The 20,314-nt window shown below is 43.9% G+C and overlaps 1 protein-coding gene across 2 annotated transcripts in view; it reads left to right on the top strand.

The window, feature by feature from the left end:
- The window catches only part of tenm1 (teneurin transmembrane protein 1), a 210,987-nt gene that overhangs the window by 84,596 nt on the left and 106,077 nt on the right, over nt 1-20,314 (top strand). For both annotated transcript variants that reach the window (XM_085134297.1, XM_085134305.1), the window contains exon 6: nt 13,199-13,372. In XM_085134297.1, coding sequence (XP_084990423.1) covers nt 13,199-13,372 — 174 coding nt within the window. The remainder of the gene's footprint in view (nt 1-13,198; nt 13,373-20,314) is intronic.

Here is a 20,314-nt window from a genome sequence, read left to right as displayed (position 1 = left end):
ATTAATAGTTGTGAATAATGATGATGTTACCTCTGTTGTACAGACTATGTAAATGCGCATGACTCTCTCGCTTTGAAGACGCTCGTGGATGGATCCTGCTGCCGTCTGACGCCGCAGCTATTAAATAAACTCCGCAGACGGGCACAGCTCTAAGCAACAAACACAACTTCAGCTCTTGATAATGTTTTATCAAAGCACTTTTATTATACTTTCTAGACATGCGAGCGAGTCTCTCACCACTCACTGGTATGACTTTTTTACGGACATTTCAGTTTGTAATAGATGTGGAATTGCGGAGCAAAGTGAATGAGGCAAGAAATGTGGAAAAAGCCTGCTGTTCAGACCTGGAAGAAAAAAAATAATGTTAAATTTTACAACAGTTTTTTTTTTTTGTCGTAAAGGCTTTCTTATTTAGCATGAGATTAGTTTAGGCAGTATGAAAGCGCGACACAGACATTGAAAGAGTTTGGCGCCTACCAGAAGCATGAGAATTGGCCATTGTGCAAAAATGCAAGGTTGATTTTTTTTCTCCTCTTGGTGAATTTTATTCTCCCCACCTAAAGCCATTTGGACCCTTTACATCGTCAGACCCCACAGCTTGAGCCCCAGTAAGCCTGTGCTTTAAAACAGTGGTGGCTCCGTACTTTCTAAGAGCTGATCAGAAACAAAGTCAGGTGGTCTCTGCCTGTGATGGAGTGGCCAGCACAATCTCTCTAACCCTCAACCCTGTTGAGCTGTTTGGGGAGACAGCATGACCGTGTGATATGTGAGAAGTGTCCAACTGCCTGTCAAACCAGTTCGTGGGAAGCACTTCAGGAAACATTTGGTGAATACCAAAGATTTTCAAAGTTCTATCTGCTGACACGTGACTTCGTTTTATAACAAAAACACATTTTTAAGGACAAAATTTTTATTTTATTTTATGTTATTCCAACCTTGTCATCGTGTTCAGTATAATTCTTTGTCACCTTGCATAAAAGTTAGATTTTTCAAATAAAAACATTTTGAGTGACTTCAAACCTACATAAAGGATTTTTTGTAATGTCCCAGACATTGGTGACAGACTAAAAGTGGCTGTTATAGGAGCTAGAGCACTTGCAGTGCTTTAATAACTTACCTTATGTCTGGTCAAAAAGTTCCTGTGGTGTTTTTAAAATGTAGAAAAGTAACAAAGCTAGTGACAAAGTACATAACAGAAATAGAGTCAGAATCTTTATTTTCATTGCACAAAAGGTACAGCGAAAATGAATGCAGCCCCATTCAGAGTGCATGAATAACATTGTGTGTGCTTTTATCGTTACTGATTGCACAGTTATTCAGAAGTATAGAGTTGGAGGTAGATCTAGGCTGAATATACAGAAACTATATAATGTTATCAATATGTAAAAGTTAGACTGAATGGATGTGCATGTTACCTTTAGGCTTCTCCTACCTGTCCATCCATTTTCTTCTACTTATTGAATCACAAGGGGTCACAAGGGGTGGCTATCCCAGCTGTCACAGGACACGAGGCAGAGTACTGTCTGGACAGGCCATCGATCAGGACTAACACATAGAGACAAACCACCACTCCCACTCAAAGTCACACCTATGGCCAGTTTCTGATCACCAACCCCAAGCATCTCTTTGGAATCTGGGAGGAAGATGGTTTACCAGAAAATACTCACATAAATACTAGGGGTGCAACGATACTCGTATCGATGTTGAACCTTTCGGTTCGGTATGCATATGTATCGAACAATACAACATTTTTAATTTATTTTATCAACTTTCCTTCTGACGGTGCTGTCTGTGTTGAGCGCTCAGTGGATCTGCGCTCGACAGTGCAGCCTAGGCGGAGTAGTCGAACACAGATTCACTGAGCGCAGGGCAAGCTAGCGAGACAGAGGGCCTTTCTCAATATGCGTACTTGTGCATACTTGCGTTCTCGTGTACTCGTGATACGTCATCAGTCGGAGACCAAGTACTGTTCCAATTTGAAGTACGCATCAAGCCGAGAACGTGAAAAAGTCCCTGAAAAAAAGTCCGCCCGTTTTATCGAGCATGCATCGGTGGTGACTTGTGTGGACTTGGTACAGCTAAATATCCCAGAATGCATTTCGTCCAAAACTCAAACGCAGCAATGGCGGATGAGCGGGGCTAAAAACTTTTAAATATTACTCTTTCTGGGTCACAAAATAAACTTTTAAGTTCTTTTCAAGTGAGAATGTAGCTGTGTAAACTTCAAATATCTGCTCGATTTATCAAGATATCATATATTTCCAAACGAGCTCCGACGTTTTCGGAGACGTCTGTGACCCGCCAGCTCCATAGCAGACAGCGAGGTCGAGGATTATTACAGCCGGCGAGAACAGCAGACTCCCGGCACATTGTTTTCAACCCCCCCGCGGTCTTTTTGCTACTCAGGTTAAACAAACCCCAAACCCCAGTAGCTGTCTATTGTATTGAGTGTCCACTAAAATAAAAATAAAAGCATTCTAACAGCTCACCTGCTTGTTTTTATTAAGGTATGTACACGTATGTACATGTACACTATTTTTATTAATAGAGATTTCACTACTGAGGTTAAACATCATATATAAGTCACTTAGATCACTTCTAAATGTTAATGTTTGGTTTATTTCAGTGTTTTATTTGTTCCTGAGTAAACCGGTTTGGCTGTGATTAAAGTTAAGCTTCATAACATATTACTCACAGTTAAATTAAGAGGGGACGGCAGTAAAAGCTCCGGACCTGTGACATCATCAAGTACGCTGGTGTTCCAGTTGTACAAATCGCGAGTCCGTGCTCGCGTTCTCGGCGAGTACGTACTCCCGTGCGTTCTCGGCGAGTACGTACTCGCCGAGAACGCGAGTACGTACTCGCATACTTGAGAATTGAGAAAGGGCCACAACTTAAGCTCTCCTTGCAACATGGCAAATTGAACCTCCCCCACCCTCAGTCAGATCTGGCGTTTGGAACTATTTTGGTTTTCATGTGACGTATGACCCTGACGGTAAGCGCGTCATGGACTAAAGTAAAACAGTATGTTGGATGTGCCAGCAATGCTCAATTACATGGGTGGGAACTAGTGTGTTAGCGCAGTTAGCTCGTTAACGTGTTGGCCATCCAGCCCCACACGAGGGGCAATCCGCGGTAGCTCGTTAACGGAGATTTGCTGTGTTGTGGCGTTAACCTCATTTCAGATTAACGCTGACAGCACTAGTGGGAACACAACGAATATGACTGCACATTTATGCTGACATCATCCTAGTGCAAAGACAAGTGGAAGCAGACAAAAACAACAAGCACGCATGCTACAAACTTTACCCGAGTCATTTAGACAGCCGTTAGCACATGATTCTCCTTATGGGGACCTGATATGTTTAATATGCTGCTGAGAATATAGCCCAGAAGAAGCGTATAGTATAGCTTTTATTTAAATCGCTAGCCCGACGTCCCGGGGCTAGCGATTTTTCCAGTCGGGCTGCCCTGCCCTACCCGTCGGCCTATCGTAGGAAGGAAAAATATATGTCAATGCTTTTGCATTCTTTCGGAAATGTAGCTGGGTAATTATGTCATTGGCATCGGTGAGCCACTGTCAATATGTGACATATTGAAATCGCGTTTGAATTTGCGCTTGTTTTTTGCTTTCACTTTGCAATCGCTCGAACTGTGTATAGAGAGCGACAGCACTGATTGGTGAGTGATGATAATTTGCACACCAATTCCTCTGACATTGTCTTATCAATCGTTAGCTTACTATGCAAACATGACAAGTAAAATCTCCCGCAGCAAGCTTAAACATGTGAGAGGTTGATCGCGCAGAGAATCGCTGAGCGTTATGTGAGTGCCTGTGTAAAAGCAGCAGGATATATGTTTTAGTTCTGCTGAGCCAAATAAGACAGGCCAGGGTGAAGAAGTGATAGCCAAAGAAAAGCTTACCACAAAACTGAAGAGTTATAACAAATCAGACTATAAAGCAAAAAGAAAGTGCAGCTTTATGGTTTCATGGACAAAAGAATTTCTGTGGCTGCAATATGACGAGCTAAATAACCAGGGCTGCACCTCTGTCTCTCTTCCACAGCATGTCTTTTATCCTGTCTTCCTTCTCTCATCCCAACCGGTCGCAGCAGATGGCCGCCCCTCCCTGAGCCTGGTTCTGCCGGAGGTTTCTTTCTGTTAAAAGGGAGTTTTTCCTTCCCACTGTCGCCAAAGTGCTTGCTCATAGGGGGTCATATGATTGTTGGGTTTTTCTCTGTATCTATGAAGCGCCTTGAGGCGACTTTTGTTGTGATTTGGCGCTATATAAATAAAATTGAATTGAATTGAATAAGTGGTCCGCAGGTGCGCATTCGCTGTCAAAATAAAAACCGCGCACAAGATAAGAAGTTGCAACGCGTGTTTGCATACATACGATTTTCTGGAGGAGGACAGACATTTGTTTAGAACTCTTAATGTCGAAGAAGCAATCTCCTTTAAGCAATTACTTTGGTGTTCCTCCACCTCCAAAGAAATGTCAGGAGTCCGAACCACAAAAGAAGCGCGTATTCTCAGAAAAGTGGTTGCAGGAGGTGAGCTGGCTTCAAACAAATGATGAACGCACAGAGATGTGGTGCAGAATGTGCCGTGAAAATTTAATAAATGACAAATTAATAAAAAGGCATGAACATTTTTTTTGTATCGAAAAAATATCGAACCGTGACACCAAAGTATCGAACCGAACCGTGAATTTTGTGTATCGTTGCACCCCTAATAAATACATTCAACCTAAACCTTCTTGCTGTTAAGTAACGGTGCTGACCAGCACACCACTTGTGATTCCTGAAAGTTGAATATTATTTGGAAGTGTTTAGACATGGTAGTTCCTATCACAGACACGGTTTCTCAGAGACTGAAAAGAGAAAGGCTTTCCCAGCTTGGACACAATGCTTGGTAGCTTTGTTCTTTTTCAACACTAGTGCTCTGGGCTCTCGTTTAACTTGTCACAGTTTAATAGCGAACATAGCAAACAGAGAAACGTGAACAAAGGACCTCACTTTGATATGGAGCTGAGAAAACATGAAAACTGGTATTGCTAGTGAAAAAAAATATTTAGTATTCCTTGCTTTACCTAAGATATTTTCTCCTGTTGTGACAACAAGGCCCTCTTCTTCCTACCAACAGCCAAACACAGGGCCTGCATGTTGCACAGTTAACTGGTATGAACGGTAATAGAAGTGAACTTATTAAGAAATGTTTCATTTTACTAGTTAATACTAAAATATTAAACTTTTAAATGTGTCACAAACTATGGAAAAAAACACTATATTGCTACATGTTTTATTAAAACAAAATTCTCAATGTAAATATGTTTCCAGTTCAATTAGAACAGTAATTACTGTGAATGAGAGTGAAAAGTCCATGGCCTGATTTTCAGCGTACATATAGAAAGGACAAAGAAGCAAAGACTTTGAATAAATCCATCTACAAGACATAAATAAAAGGATGGTCCAAGTCTAAATGGGAAGAGCTCAACTGTGCTGATTCACTCGGCTGAGGATCTCGTACTTTTATTCCATCTGAACTGAACCCTATATGCAATCAGACAGCACAGTCTTCCAGCCACTGCGCAGCATGCTGTGCTAAGCAGTCAGTGCAAAAATGCTTCATGGATTTTGAACCTTCAGTGACACGAGCTACTGAAATAATCGGCAGATGGACAAAAGCTGGGGAAAAAAACACTGCAAGACTGTGGAGGCAGTACTAATGAGGTCTTTTTAAAAATACTGCATTGCAATGCATTCGTTAGCTTACAGAAACTGGTGTGTAGCAGTAATGACCTCAATAGAGTGAGCAGTTTGCACGAAGAGGTTTGCAGTCTGTTCTGATAGCAGGTGGTGGGCAGTAGGCCAGAGATTGTGTATAGAGGTAATGTTAGAGGGTCAGCTCAGTCTGGTGATGGCTGTCGGGAAGAAGCCGTTGAGGTGCTGAGTTGGCGTAGCTCTAATGAAATGTTCCCTTCCCCCGAAGGAAAGCTTCTGAACAGGTGGTTGCGTGTTTGTCTGAGATCAGCGGCGATGCTCTTCATTGTGTGGCTCTGTCATGGAGGGCAACTGGCAACCAATTATCTACTCAGCAATGCTGAGTGGGTAAGATTGGCTGCTACAGCTTGTTTCCAGTAGTGCCGGGAAAGTAGAATCCTTTCTATTCGGAGTGTTCTGGCTGAGAGCGGTTAAGTTGGACACAAAAAACGCTGTCACACACAGAGCGACTCAATCACAGTACAGCAGCTAACGCAGAGGTGCTCTGTGCTGATGTTGGCTTTATCCTTTTTGTCCCGACAGATGTTTTCAAGCATATTTATCTCATATTTACAGGACAGTCACTTTACTGTATATGCTGTGAGCTAATGACTCATTAGTTAATTAAAACATATGTATTTATTCAGATTTTGAAGAGTAAAAACATTATTTTTTTTAGCACAAATACATGTATTCATACAATTTGTTGTATTTTAGCCATGCATTTCAGTTATTTATTTATTTCTAGGCATACAGAACGATGCATAATGGTGTGTAACTGGCAGCACATTTGTAGATCCTTCTCATTTCTCTCTTTGCTTTGCAATTAATGGAACCAAAGTCTGCTTGCTTACTACAGTCTGTCGTGCTCGGTGTTCTTTTGTGTGAATGGAGACCAATTCAGGCTGAATACTGGTTTAAACTGTATTATTGCCTAAATAATGATCCTTAAATACTCGTCCTTGACGAGTCCAAACGTGTGTGTGTGTGTGTTTGTATGTGCAAAACGGTGCATGTGTGACTTTGTGATTGGATTCTGTGTGTTTCCGTGCATGTGAGCACGCGCCTCACCTCCAGCTTCTTTCACCCAGCTGCTTCATGCCTCATTGGGGTTTGTATTGATTGTTCCAGTTTCTCTTTGTTTTCAGTCCTCTATTTTGGTCGTCTGATGCAGCTCTAAGAAACCCGCTGGCCTTTGCTAAAACTGCCCTAACAGCTACAGGAGCCTTTGGTAAAATTGCTTTAAATGGGTAGACAGACTGTGGTCAGAAAGCTCTGAATGGTGAGAGAGCCCTTTGGTAAAATGTCTCCAGAAGGTCAGAGAAGCTGCAATAAAATAGCCTCAATAGCTCCAACGGTACACTGGGCGAGTTCACACACGTGCACGGTAGGCACCGCGCGGCAACTCACACACACGCATTTCCTTATCTTCCCAATCCTCTCTATCACACACACAAATGTAGGCATGCACCCACGCTCCAAACCAGCAGAGATGGAGCTCGTATGTGACCGGCGGTGCTGCGTCGCTGTTTGTCTGCAGCATTTCAGCTCGCAGCGGTTGTAGATGGTGGCTGCCAGAGGGAAATGTAACATGGCGGCAATCCCCTGCTCATTGAGTAATATCCTGCCCGCCGTAACATTACTCAGCTTTCAGTAAGAGACCAGATCAGTGAGACAGCTAGTGGGAGACAGATGGAGAGAGATGGGGGGACTCTGACAGAAAGAGAGAGGAGGCGTGATGGGAAATGAAAGAACAACAGAGAAATGCGTGAAGAAGAAAGCTGTGATCTGTTGGACTTGGTGTACTGTCGCAACCGTGACTAACTAGATAAGTGTGACAGCGAGTTTTACTGGTAAATAAACACCGGCGTGTACAGCAAATCTCATCATTGAAGACGCGTGAAGTGTGTCACCACCTCCGCTCTTCCTTTATCCTTCTCTCCGTCATTTCATCCCTTTATCCGAGTGAGACGTCCCATTTCAGATTAGCAAGGTCAAACCAATGATGAGTCCTGAGGTTTATACCGGTTAAGAAATTGCGGCAATGAGCCTCTGCTCATGCTCTCTCACACACACACGAAAGACAGTCCGTCATGCATGCAAAAAGCACACAGTTAAACAGTCTTGACAGTGGCATTAGTAGCTTTCAAGGAGTTTGTGGAGGGGAGTAAGAAAAACACTTTAGCACCTCTCGTCTGTCAGAGTGAAGCGAGGGTCGACAGGCGAAAATGCGGACCCCCCGCTCTTAGTCTCTACTCTAACGTTGACTTAGACACAGATTTGTTTTATTGGCTCTGAAGTCCCTCTCCTTCACTCTCCTTCACACTTGTTTTTTCCCCATTTGTCTCTCCTCTTTTTTACTCCCCCCCCCCCCCCCGCCTCTCTTTCTCCCATCCCTCAGAAGTTTTGGCTTAGCTAGAGGCTGACACAGCCATGCAGAACTTGGATGAGCAATTGCCTTTACTGTACATGCTAAACTACACACTAAATCGAATGACTGATGTGCTTGAAAGTGTTTGCTGCTGGGCAAAGCCAGCTGTAGTCTTTGGTTGTCAGACAGAATATAGTCGGCGGTTAGCCATGTCTACGAGCGAAAAAGGACTTGGCAATCAGGCCTGGATGTGTTTCCACTTGTGTGAGGGTATTGATAAATCATTTTTAACTGACTGCAGTGCTACCTTGGCTGTAATGCTTATCGATAAGGCAGTATATTCACAGTCAATCACCCCCATTGTGCCCCACAGCTCTGCCCAGGACTGATACAAATACTTGATAACGACATCTGGTTTACTTCAGAGGAATGAACACATGCATGCTCACACGCACATCTCCCACTTTCTCCTACCACAAGTGTGAAATCTAATCGTCATCGGAGCACGCAATCATTTTTTATCTAATCTGGAGACACATACATGCCTGACAGCAAAAGCGAATGCTGCATGCTAGCATTGTCGCCATGTCGACCACCTCAAATGGTTTGTCTCCTATGTAATCTGTACATCTTTGCGTTTTAGCCACTAATGTGAGAAAGCTTATGATGCTGCTGCTATCTCAGCAAGCCTCACTTTGCTACTAAATTTCCACCAGCTTGAATTCTTCTCTGTTCTCTCATTTCTCTCCACGGTAGTTTAAGAAAACCTGAAAAAAGCCACATCAAGTACCTCCTTCTTTTAATAGTGAACTGTCTGTTTCTCGCTCCCTCCACCCCACGCTCTTCTCTTCAGCTTTTCTCATCCTCCGCACACATCTCGGCGGGGAAGCCGACAGCAAGGGTACAGCACAGAACCCCCCTCACAGCGGTACCGTCCTATTACCTCTGGCAGTCATCTCACTGTCACACTGATCAATGATTCATGTGTGCGCGCGCCTCAGCCTGCTAGCTCACTGCACTGCTGCTCATCGCTGCCACTGTGCTGCTGCCGACGCCACCGCTCCTTCACCAGTTATAATGACTGGACTAACTCAGAGTCCTCTCACTAACGTGTGCCTTTGCCAAAGCACAAGAGAGAAAGATGGACGCTGAGAGGGATGGATAGACAGGCAGGAGGAAAAGAGAGCGAGAATGAAGGGTCAGGCTGAGCACATGCTGCTCGCATAACTGGCTGCACACTGTGTGGAAGTGTGAGTCTGTGAGAGCGTCTCTGTATTTTAAATGGAAAGAGGTGCCGGTGTCTCTCTAGATTAAATTCTTGCCACTCAGTAGCCATCTTTGAAATGTCTCCAGGCAGTTATGTGGACTAACAAGTTCAGGGGGGGGTTTCTATTATGTAAATACTTTTACAACAGTGGATGAGTATGTTACACATGGCCAGAGTCTGAAATCATGAGGTCAGTATGTCTGTACATGTATTCCTCATGATTTGAAAGCACAGGCTTTGGCTCTCTGTTTAGTTTTTTTTCTACTCTTGGCCCTACATAGTTTAAACTCCAGTGCATTTCCTAAATATGCTACAGACACTGCTCTGCTGCATATTAGCTCAGCAGCACTTCCCACCCTTTTGTTTCTAAGAGGCAGGAAATCGGAAGAAACTCAGTCAAAGGGAGAATCTGCACAAAGGGAAAGGAGTTAAACAGGCAGTGAATTAATAGATTGGACTGAGGCCTTGTTTAAAACAAATAAGAAATGTATGGGGCTAAGCTAAGCTAAGCTAATTAGCAGCTAGCTGTACCTGCATATTTACTGTACATATTGCCCTGCCAAGAAAGCAAGCTTATTTTCTAAAACATCAAGTGAAGGTTTAAACGTTCTACATGGTTTTGTGGGAAAAATTATTTTCTATTGGGTTATTTCTCCTTTTGATCTAATAAAGAAATGCGAACAGTCAAAATATCAAGGTGTCACAAAGGACCTATATTAAACACTCCGTTACTAGTTTATCCAACATTGTTTGAGGGGGTTGTAGTTGACTTTCATTCTTATATTTCCTCAGGAGACTGCATGTCCTTTTATCATCACAGATAAGAACTAACACCACAGTTCATTTGACGATATAATCCAGATTCTCCAAGGTCTCTGTGATTTTCTAGAGTGTAGGATAGCGTAACTCAGGACGACAGGACATCTCTATGACGACTGTGCCAGTATCGTTTGTGTGTCCAAAAACGATATTAATTTGTCTGTGACTCAGGGGTCTGTCAGAATAAAGGTTAAGGTCAAGAAAAAACCTTCATGCTCAGCAGTTGCTCATCTTTTTTCATGTCTCTTTGGCACTGAATAACCTGCAGCAATTGAAACCTTGTAATCTCTACATGCCTGAAAGATAGACATATATTAAACTCCCATTCCTGTCCACATTATGGGCTCTATGAGTGCTCAGTTTTAAATGAGCACTCATAGATATTTGTTGGTTTGTCACTTCATTTGCTTAAGTGACAAACCAACAAATATGTCCTCACTGGTATTAATATTACTGTTTTAACATTAGATCCTGAAAAGTACAAGAGCATATGCTCAAACGCTCACTCTTCCATCATCTCCTCATCGTCCTTGTTCCCTTCTTGCTCCGGTGTGTGTTTGTGTGTGCATGCATGCTGTGCAACTCTAGATGCTAAGTGTTCAAGCAAAAGGTCAACAGCCATAAAGTAAGAGAGTGAGAGAGACAGAGAATGGGGGGAGGGCTGATGAGGAGGAGCAGGAGAAGTGGGGTCTGAGGGTGTTTTGAGGAGAGATGGAGTGGTGACGAGGAGAAGGTAGGAGAGCCGGTGAGGACTGTCGCTGCAGAGTCATAACTGGAGTGGGTAATACTTGGCCAGCAGAGGTGTGGGGGACACCAGACAAACATGGAGAGCAAGAAAAGCAATTCAGATGAGAGGAAGCGAGGAGAGAATGGAGTCTGAGAGACTTAATGGTGGAAATGCCAAATGTATCAGTTTGGGAATAACTTGTCATCCCTCACTGAGCACTCTTACAGACTAATTTATGAAACTATGATAAGTTGTTCCACTCCACTGCCAAATATAATGCCGTACAAACTGTGACGAGGAATACAAACCTACATTTTTAGGTGTGGTATGATATTTTATGGTGTATTTTAAGAGAAAGATAATTGCCGTGGTCGAAAGGAAATTTCAGCGGCGTTCTCGCTAATTCTGTCAGTGTCAAATAAGTGTGATTTTGACCACTGTCACTGTGTGTGTGCTTTTTTCTACCAGTTTCTTTCTACCTGCTTGCGTTCTCCTCCCACCTGTCTGCTAAGGATGCAGTACGGGCAGTACCAGACAACCGAAAGGATTTTGCTGGAAGCTAAATCCATGAAATTAAATGTACAAGGAAGATCATTTGGGTTACTGTTTGACATCCTTTTTTTCCCAGCATCAAAATGAATCATCACAGGTACTTTCACAGCAAAGTGTTTATGCGAAAAATCACCCACGTTGCCTTTTTTTAAAAAAGAAAAAGAAAACAAGAGATGTTTAAAAATGACTGACTCGTACTCACACTGACGTGAGGAGCTTGTGCGTGTCCATGTCTGGTCTCGTCACAGACTGACAGTTCAATTAGTTTGAGCTAAATGATGCATGACGTCTCCCTCATGGCCCTGGTAATCGTCAGTGTTCTGCTTTGAAGAGCTCATATTGTGCATGAGTAGATAGCTAAACCAATAGTGGCTAGTGCTAGTCAAAAGTAGAAATGTATGATTTGCTGATCCCCGTAGATGCCAGAGTGAGGCATGGGACCCTGTTGGCTTCAACTCTCAGAGCTCATCATAGATTTGCTGGTATTTTTCAGAGAAAACAGTTTTATTTCCCCGCCTCGCAACCCTCTCCTCTGTGCTTCTGCAAAGGAAAGTAGCAGCAAATGGCTTTGAACTATTTGGAGTTTTAATTAGGTATTCTTCGTCAGGAGGGGGTGGAGTGTGGGCGACTGTGGAGGCGTGTGCATGCATGCATGTATGCACAGATGAGAAAAGTGCGAGCCTGCGCCGTACCTGTGTGATTGTGTTGGTTGCGCCGTATAATTGTGGATTTGTTTTTCTAAGCAGCCATTTTACGCGAGCGTTATCAAGCTCGTGTCAAGTGCTTTTTCTGGGTGTCGGCAATCAGCAGACAGAGGACAGACAGTGAAGATGTTTGAAGTCCTTAGAAGTTCCCTACCTTGATCTGCATGCAGCAGCCATCCTCTGACTGCCACCAGCACAGAGTAACTTTTTGATTTAAGTCTTTGCTTTTGTTTGATGTTCCAAATGTGTCAGAGGAGGGGAGAAAAAAAACTGCAATGATTTATTTCATTTGCTTTGTTCTTCCTATCAGCAAGGGGACATTACCTTTTTAGATTATTTTAAAGAAATAAAAAAAACTAAATTAAAACACTGCTCAAGTATAAGCCTGAATGAATGGAACCTCGTGATTGGTCAGAACATAGCTGAATGTTTTACTCAACACTTTACTGACAACACTCGCAAAAAACTAATTTATTTCCTTAATGGGCGTGTGTTAGTTGTTTTTATTTAACAGCATGTTGGTTTCCCGTCCTAGTAAACAATTTTATGAGTGGGAGGGGGGAATCCAGTATCCTCTCTCATACCCTTTGTTGTTTAAAAGGCCCATATGGATTGTGAATCGGCAGCAGCTTTCAAAGCATCATTAGTCATGCATAAAAGCCTGTGTTAGCGCTTTAATACTAGCCCTGGGCTCAGACACACAAGATCTGCCTTAATTGCCCACCACTGCCACGTTCTGTGTTGGTGTGCACATGTGCCATGTGCGCAGGCATGCACGCATGTGTGCGTGACAGTTTGTCTTCTCTGCGTGTTTTCTAATTGTCCTTTGCTTTGCTGGACACTAATAAGCACATAAAGAGAGTGAGTGCTCTAAGATGGGCATTAAAAAAAGGATTCAGACACACCCCTCTTGCATGTTTTGAATAATGATCTCCTCTGTCTGTTTTCTTTTCTTTACCCTTGGCTGCCAATCTGTGTGTGTGTGTGTGTGTGTAGCGGTCCACCTGTTAGGTTTGACCTGGCATCTGCGTCACGGTGAGAGCCAGCTGTATGAGAATGGCCTGAGCTCAGCAGACCATCAACAAGAGGACCGCAGCAAAACCAGACCGACAAGCTCCGTCCACCTGCTGGACACGCTCAACCCTGAAAACACACACAGTGGTGACAGAGGTGAGCTGACACGCACACAGTGTACACTGTAATAACAGATGTTCTGCACTCAGCCACTGACAGGATCTACCCGTTAGTAACAACAAAACAAATGTAATACAGCAGCCTGAAAAATTTGTATTAAATGTATTGACTAAAAACATAAGTGATGACTTCGAGTGCTTCACTTCATTTTTCTTTATCTGTGCCTGGCTGTTTTCTTTTTCTTTCTATCGACATTTTTGCAAGCAAAAAGGCAAGGAAAGCATTTTTGACTATTTCATTAAGCATGCCCAATAAGGGCGTATTTTGACAAATCTGAATTATTTTCGGGGCCTTCATATTTCAGGTTTCCATGGAAAACCACCCCTTCAGAGTTGCTCTGGACTTACCTTCATGTCAGTCTTTAACCAGACTTATGCGATGTTAGTCAGCTGGGACTTTTCATTTTAACAATGTTTTTAAAAACTGTCTGCGTTGTAGCTTCGAAGTTCTGCAGACTTTTGCAGAGAGCTCCTCATCTTTGCTTTAGGTTGTCAGCTCAAGGCTACAAGCCTTTACAGGTGTAACACACCCGACTCATCAAATGGATTATGAGTAATGTACATGCCAAATTTTGAGACAGGAGAGGAATGTGTTAAAAAATTTTGGACATGAAGTTGTCTTTGGATAACTGTTGAATCTTTGCCTAAATCCTGGAGAGCGCTCTTGATGGGCTGCAGAGACATAAATGAGTTTTTCTTCTTCATGCTGTTTGCCATTTTTTACTTTTGCTGGGTGCACCTGGTTTTCTGGAAGGAGGCCAGCTGTTGGTTTTGATGGTACCTGTGATAGTGCTCTGATAGATTTGTGCTTTTGTGTGAGTCCTGGTATTATGTCCTTCATTTGCATGGCTCCACTCTACTCCTCATATTATCACCTCTGCATAAATGGCAACTTTCAGTCAACTTTCAGCCACATGGCAGCTCTTTTAGGCATGAATTATTGATCAAAAAAATGAGACACATCTGCCCACTTAGTGTCCCGGTTACTTTTGGACCACGGCAAATTGTGCACCATAGCTTAAGAAGATTCTAGTTGTTTCTCTTTAATGATGCTGTGAACCACAGCTGAGACTTCAATTTAGGATCCATTAACTTCTGCAAACTAAACATATAGAACAATGACATGTAATGTTTTAATCACATTTTTACAAACACCATACACATAAGCCAAAGATTAAGCCTGTCGTGTTGTGTTGCTGCAGAGGCTAAAACAAGTACAAAGAGTTGCTGAAGAGTGAAAACTGAAGATGCACCAAACACATGCGCTTATATTCAGATCTTCAGGTACAGGTCTACAAATTTCAATCAGCTTCTAGTGCATTAAGTCCCTGGCTTCGTAAATAACACTCTTCCCACAACTAATGATCCAATACAATAGAGAGACATTAGTCCAGAGATAAGCCTGACTCTGATTACTCATTTTTTAGAAAGGCTAGGAAACTGGTTAATCGCGTTTTCTTTTTCCTGGACTGGAATTGACTGGAATTGTTTTTCTCCACTCTGCCTTCTCCCAACTAGCCAGAGGAATTACTAACACCAGTTTAACCCCACGATATGGGACATTAATTGTGAGCGTCTCAGGTCATGAAGTCAGACAGGACAGAGCAACCTTCATGGTTGGTGTGATTCTGATGGATATTACATCGGAGGCTGTCGGAGCCCACGTTCAGCGCTTACACAGAGAACGCGCGAAGCAAAACTGCAACTCGCTGCAATTTAGGCAACCTGGGACATCCCTGAAGCAACTATTCTTGATGAATCCTCACATTCAGAGGATTAACGCTCTCATCAGTATCTAAATCCTCCAATAGAGCACGCAGGGGTCGTGGAATTCACTTCTGAGTGTTGCGTCACAACAATCTATTGTTTCAGCTCTTATTGCTTTATATGCGCTGTGAAAGCTGGGAAATCAAAATGGGCAAAGCTAAGCTGTTGATGCAGGGGGCTCAGATTAATAAAATTGGCACGGTGGAGGTGGTCCCCAGGCAGAGGAGGGCCAGGGAGATTAGAGATTAGGCTGTAATCCAGTGTGGCAGATTATCACGCTCATCCTGCTGCACCCATCACCTCTCACACCAAGAGACCACACAATCCCCTAGATTACACCGCGAACGATGGCGAGGGAAGGAATGGAAAGGATAGAGAGAGATAAGGGGGCAAGGGACGGATACACGACGAAGCTAAAAAAGAATTGCTGTCATTAAAGTAGCAAATTCCTTAAACGTCTTAGAAGAAGCTTTCACGACTTGTCTGCAAACCACCAAAAAAAAAGAAACCCAAAGAACAACAAGATGCAAAATGTTCAGTTTTTTAAATTCGGAATAAATTGTCTTAGCCTAACGCACTGCTATAAACACAAGGAACACAAGTAACAGTGGGAGCATGGAGATAGCTGAGGCGGCTGATTGGAGGATAGTCATCAGTTTCTGCTTGTTTTGATATAAACTGATGACACAGTAGGGAGAGATGAAACGAGCTTGGCGGAATGATTGGAAGGTAGTAATCTTCTTGTATTGTCGTTCATGTATTTTTAGTGTTGTTGTTTTTCTGTCAACTTCAATGCCATAAAGATGATTTGTTGGCTCCACTCTGAAATCAGAATCCGGAGCCGCAAGACTTCTAATCCACCTTATGAGGCGGCCCGCGCCACTGTGCTTGATGCTAATTGACATGTTGTGTCATGCGCGTATGGCTAGTGTCTCGTCAAGCCGCGCGTGCTGTTTTATATTCTTCACGCTATCTCTCCTGCAGTTTCCAGAGATCACCAGCAGCCCCTCTAAGCCGACCACACATAAAAGCTTCTCTAATTAGTATTACAGTAATTGCCACTCGCCCCATGATACCCAACCTCACGTTGATGTGCATGCATGAATGTGTGCTCACAAACACACCGCCTTTCCCTTATCTCTTCTCTGTTTTTATATCAAACAAGCGAGGGTAAGGGCATTTAGAGATGGCCATCTCACACACACACACACTAATGGAAACTCTTCTGGCTTACATGAAAGCAGATGTGCCCAGAACAGATTTTTTTTGTCGGTGGAATCCCTTCCTTAATGAAGTACATCAGAGTTTGAGAGTAATATTTCACTCAATGTGCAACGTCGGATGTATTAACGATATGAAATGATACAAAGTGACATACAGTAGAGCGGCGCGTTGCCTCATTATAATGTGGAGATGATGAAATGTGGAGCTTGTGGAATGCCATCTGAGCCTATGTGATGATTGTATAAACTCCTGAGTTAGTGCCGAATTGTTTTCACTCTGCCTGATGGTGTGGTTGGAAAATTGTGTGCAGATGGATGAAATGTGACAGAGACAGAGAGAAGGGCTCTTAAAGAGCACATCAATATTCTAGACTGCGTGCAGAGAGAGTGGAAGGGAGTGAGGCCGAGCAGTCCGCATGTGTGCACAAGAGTAAGAAAGTGTGTTGATGTTGCGCGCGGGTGCGAGCAGAGCGAATGTGTGTGGCGCAGAGGTGAGCGCGTGCGCGTGTGTGCAAATGCTTATGGACTGGTCCCTGTTACACTGGTCTCATTGATTTTCTCACGCTGGGATACAGTCTCAGGATGTAACACATGCGCACACGCCCGCGTTCACACAGACACACACGCAGAGAGAGTATGGATCACTTAGTGAACCCCCTGCTTGAGCGCCTCAAGTTGAGAAAGCCTAACAGCAGCAGCATGTCTGTCTGTTAGGCGGCCGGCATTCAAAACATCTCATCCAGAAATATCGGAGGAAATGAAACATAATTTCAAACTACAGCCAGTGTTTACAGTGTACATGTCACGTTTTGTCAAGAGCAGGAACTTTTGACATTTGAGTAGTATGTGCCACAGGCTCTGACATCAATTGTAAAATAAACAATAAAATAAACTCAAAGCTGGTCAAAAGGTGGTCAAACAAGAACTTTATTCAACTGTTTCCATTTGATACTGGTGCACTGTACAAAAGTATTGAGCCACCCATCAAGTCATTATATTTTGATTTTTAAATTTTTGTTTGCTATTGCTCAAGGCGTCTAGAGGAATAGTTCTCCATGCTTTCTGAAGGTCTTTTTAAAGCTTTTCTTTGGACATTGGCTGCTTTTTTACTTATTTTCAGTTCAGTTTTGTTTGTTAAGCTACTTTGTTACTGGCAGCCTATTGCAAAAACAACACATTTCCTTATTTTTCTATGAAAACTGACAGAATAAAAAAGTTTGGCATACAATAGTGTGCAGTGTGCCCTTAAAAATGAGGAAACTTGGCAACTGGAGGACAAACGAATAAAAGAAATGATAGTGTAAAAAAAACATCTGTAGCAGATGAACGGTATGTGAAATCGATGTCCTTAATAAATAGAAAAAATCCAGCAAAGACCTAATACAGGACCCGAGAGATCTGGCACTTCAGTTAATACTACTGTTCACTAAAGCCTCATCAGAAATGGTCCCAGTAGAAGGGTGGCTGTCAAGAAGCCTTTCTTCAGGATGAGAAACAGGGAGAGAAGTATGCCAAATTACACAGGAACTGGACTGAATCAGTGCCAACAGGTCTGATGGAGTCATGAATCCAGAGTAGTTTTGGTTTAAATAATCATCAGTATGGAGGAGGTCAGATGTCATGTGGTGGAGGCTCTGTCATGGTTTGGGGCTGTGTTTTAGCCAGTGGTGTTGGGGATATTTAAAAATTGATGGAAATATGAATGTTGAAAAGTACTGTCGCCATGATACAGCATGCGGTACAGTGGAAAGTTTTATTTTTCAGTGTGACGCCAAAAACCCTGCCAATGCAGCAAAAGCATATCTGAAAAATACAATCAGTCATGGATTGGCCTCCCCAGAGCTCAGACTTAAACATTATTGAAGCAGTGTGGGATCATCTTTATAGAGAACAAAATGCAGCCAACATCCAAAGAAGAGCTTTGAATGTCCTTCAAGAAGCCTGAAGAACTATTCCTTAAGACTGCTTAAAGAAATAACAAGACAGCTGCCTAAGAGAGTTTATTATGAATTAAGCAATCTCTGTATGTATGCACCTATTTCCCACCATCCCAGCAAAATATAAAGAAATTAGGGGTGGCTTGAGACTTTTGCACAGTCCTGTTAATGCAGTTATTAATGCGTTTGTGGCGAGAATAAGGCACGGCGGGACCACGGAGTGTCATTCAGAGCCATCTTTATTGACATCTCACCACAAACCCTGAGTCCCCGTGTTTTTAACTAGGCGGGCGTGATTAAGGATGCCATGCAGGTGCATCCGCCCTCCCTGCACGGCACCGCAGACCACCCCCCGCCACATACCCCCATCGCCCGATTGAGGCCGGGGAGCCATCCGGCCGAACCTACTCCCCCACCGCGAGTGGGAGAGGGAATCAGCCCAGACAGCTGGCGCCCCCAGGCCCCGGCCAAGCGATGGCGAGGTGCGAGTTCAAGTGGCCGCCCGCGAATCCAGCGGCGCAGGCCAAGCTGGTTCGGAAGTCGGACGCGTGGCAGGTGCACCCGGCGCGGCCAGCCCAGTCGTGAGCCCCAGCTCACAGGTGGCTGGGCAGAGGTGTGGCGTGTACTGGCCTCTGGTGGTGGTGAGGCCGGTCTGGCGAGCACGGCGATCTCAAGTGTGGCGCACGCCTCGCTCGCCAGTTCCAATCGAGCAGGCTCCCCTGGCACGGGGACCTCCAGCTCCTTGCGCGACTCCTCCGTCACTACTACTCCCTCCGCCGCCACTCCCGGCTCGAGCAGCCCCTCGCGTGGCTCCTCTTCCTCCAGCCGGCGCAGACCCTCGCGCACCTCGTCTGCCGCCTCCGGTTGGAGCGGCTCATCTACCACTCCCGACAGGAGCAGCCCTTCACCCGGCTGTTCCCCCTCCTCCGGCAGGCGCAGATCCCCGTGCGCCTCGTCTGCCACCTCCGGCTGCTGAGGTGCCTCATGCGTCTCCACTGTTCTCGGGACACACCTGTGGGGGTGGCGCCCAGGCCCAAAGCAGCGCCGCCAGCTCCCCAATCCTTTGCAGGTGGTGCTCGGACTGGTCCTGCAGCTCTTCCTGCTGGCGACGCACCTCCGCCGCCTGCTCCCGCTGGGCGGCCGCCATTTCGGCCGCGGGACCACGGGTCATTCAGAGCCATCTTTATTGACAGCTCACCACAACACACCACAAACCCTGAGTCCCCATGTTTTTAACTAGGCGGGCGTGATTAAGGATGCCGTGCAGGTGCGTCCGCCCTCCCTGCACGGCACCGCAGACCACGCCCCGCCACAGCGTTTAATTAGCAGCTTCCTTACAGATTAAAATTACATTACATGCCACATGCCACAGTGAATTGTTAAACCAACCAACAATATCATATTCCTGACTCAGAATGTGCCTTTGGGGAACGGCTCCTCACACAAACATGATGAGTCTGCTTTCACTGAAGTGAATGAGTCTTGTACCTTAGTTGACAGAAACATGAGTATTTTCCTGTTGTTTCTGACCACTTTTTGATTATGCTTGTCAGTTAAATCCCTAACAACAAAACTGGTTTAAAAATAGATCATTTGAGCACAGTGCTGGAGTTTTGTTTCTTTTTTTTCTTTGGCTTTTGTTGGAACAAACCTTCGAGTTCCTCTGCGAAGGAAAAACTGGGAAGATACAATTTTTAAAAAAGCAGTTAAAGTAGCCTTACCTTGATTTGTTCCTACATTCAAACACTATTTACATATGCATCAGCATTAACAATCTAATAGCATAGCATGACATAAGCACATTTGTTAAGGAAATATATATTTTTATTAAGCAGGTAAAAATATCTCTTCACATATCTTTATTAGTAGTTTTTAACATTTTGGAAAACATATTAGATACAGATATTTCATAAAAATGACAAAGTGATGTACCAAAGTACTACAGAGAAGGAAGCCTGTTTTGTTACACAAAGTTGCATCGACCTTGTGTTC

This window comes from Neolamprologus multifasciatus, chromosome 2 (genome assembly GCF_963576455.1).
Source record: "Neolamprologus multifasciatus chromosome 2, fNeoMul1.2, whole genome shotgun sequence".
Classification (NCBI taxonomy): domain Eukaryota; kingdom Metazoa; phylum Chordata; class Actinopteri; order Cichliformes; family Cichlidae; genus Neolamprologus; species Neolamprologus multifasciatus.
This window is presented reverse-complemented; position numbering and strand designations above follow the sequence as displayed.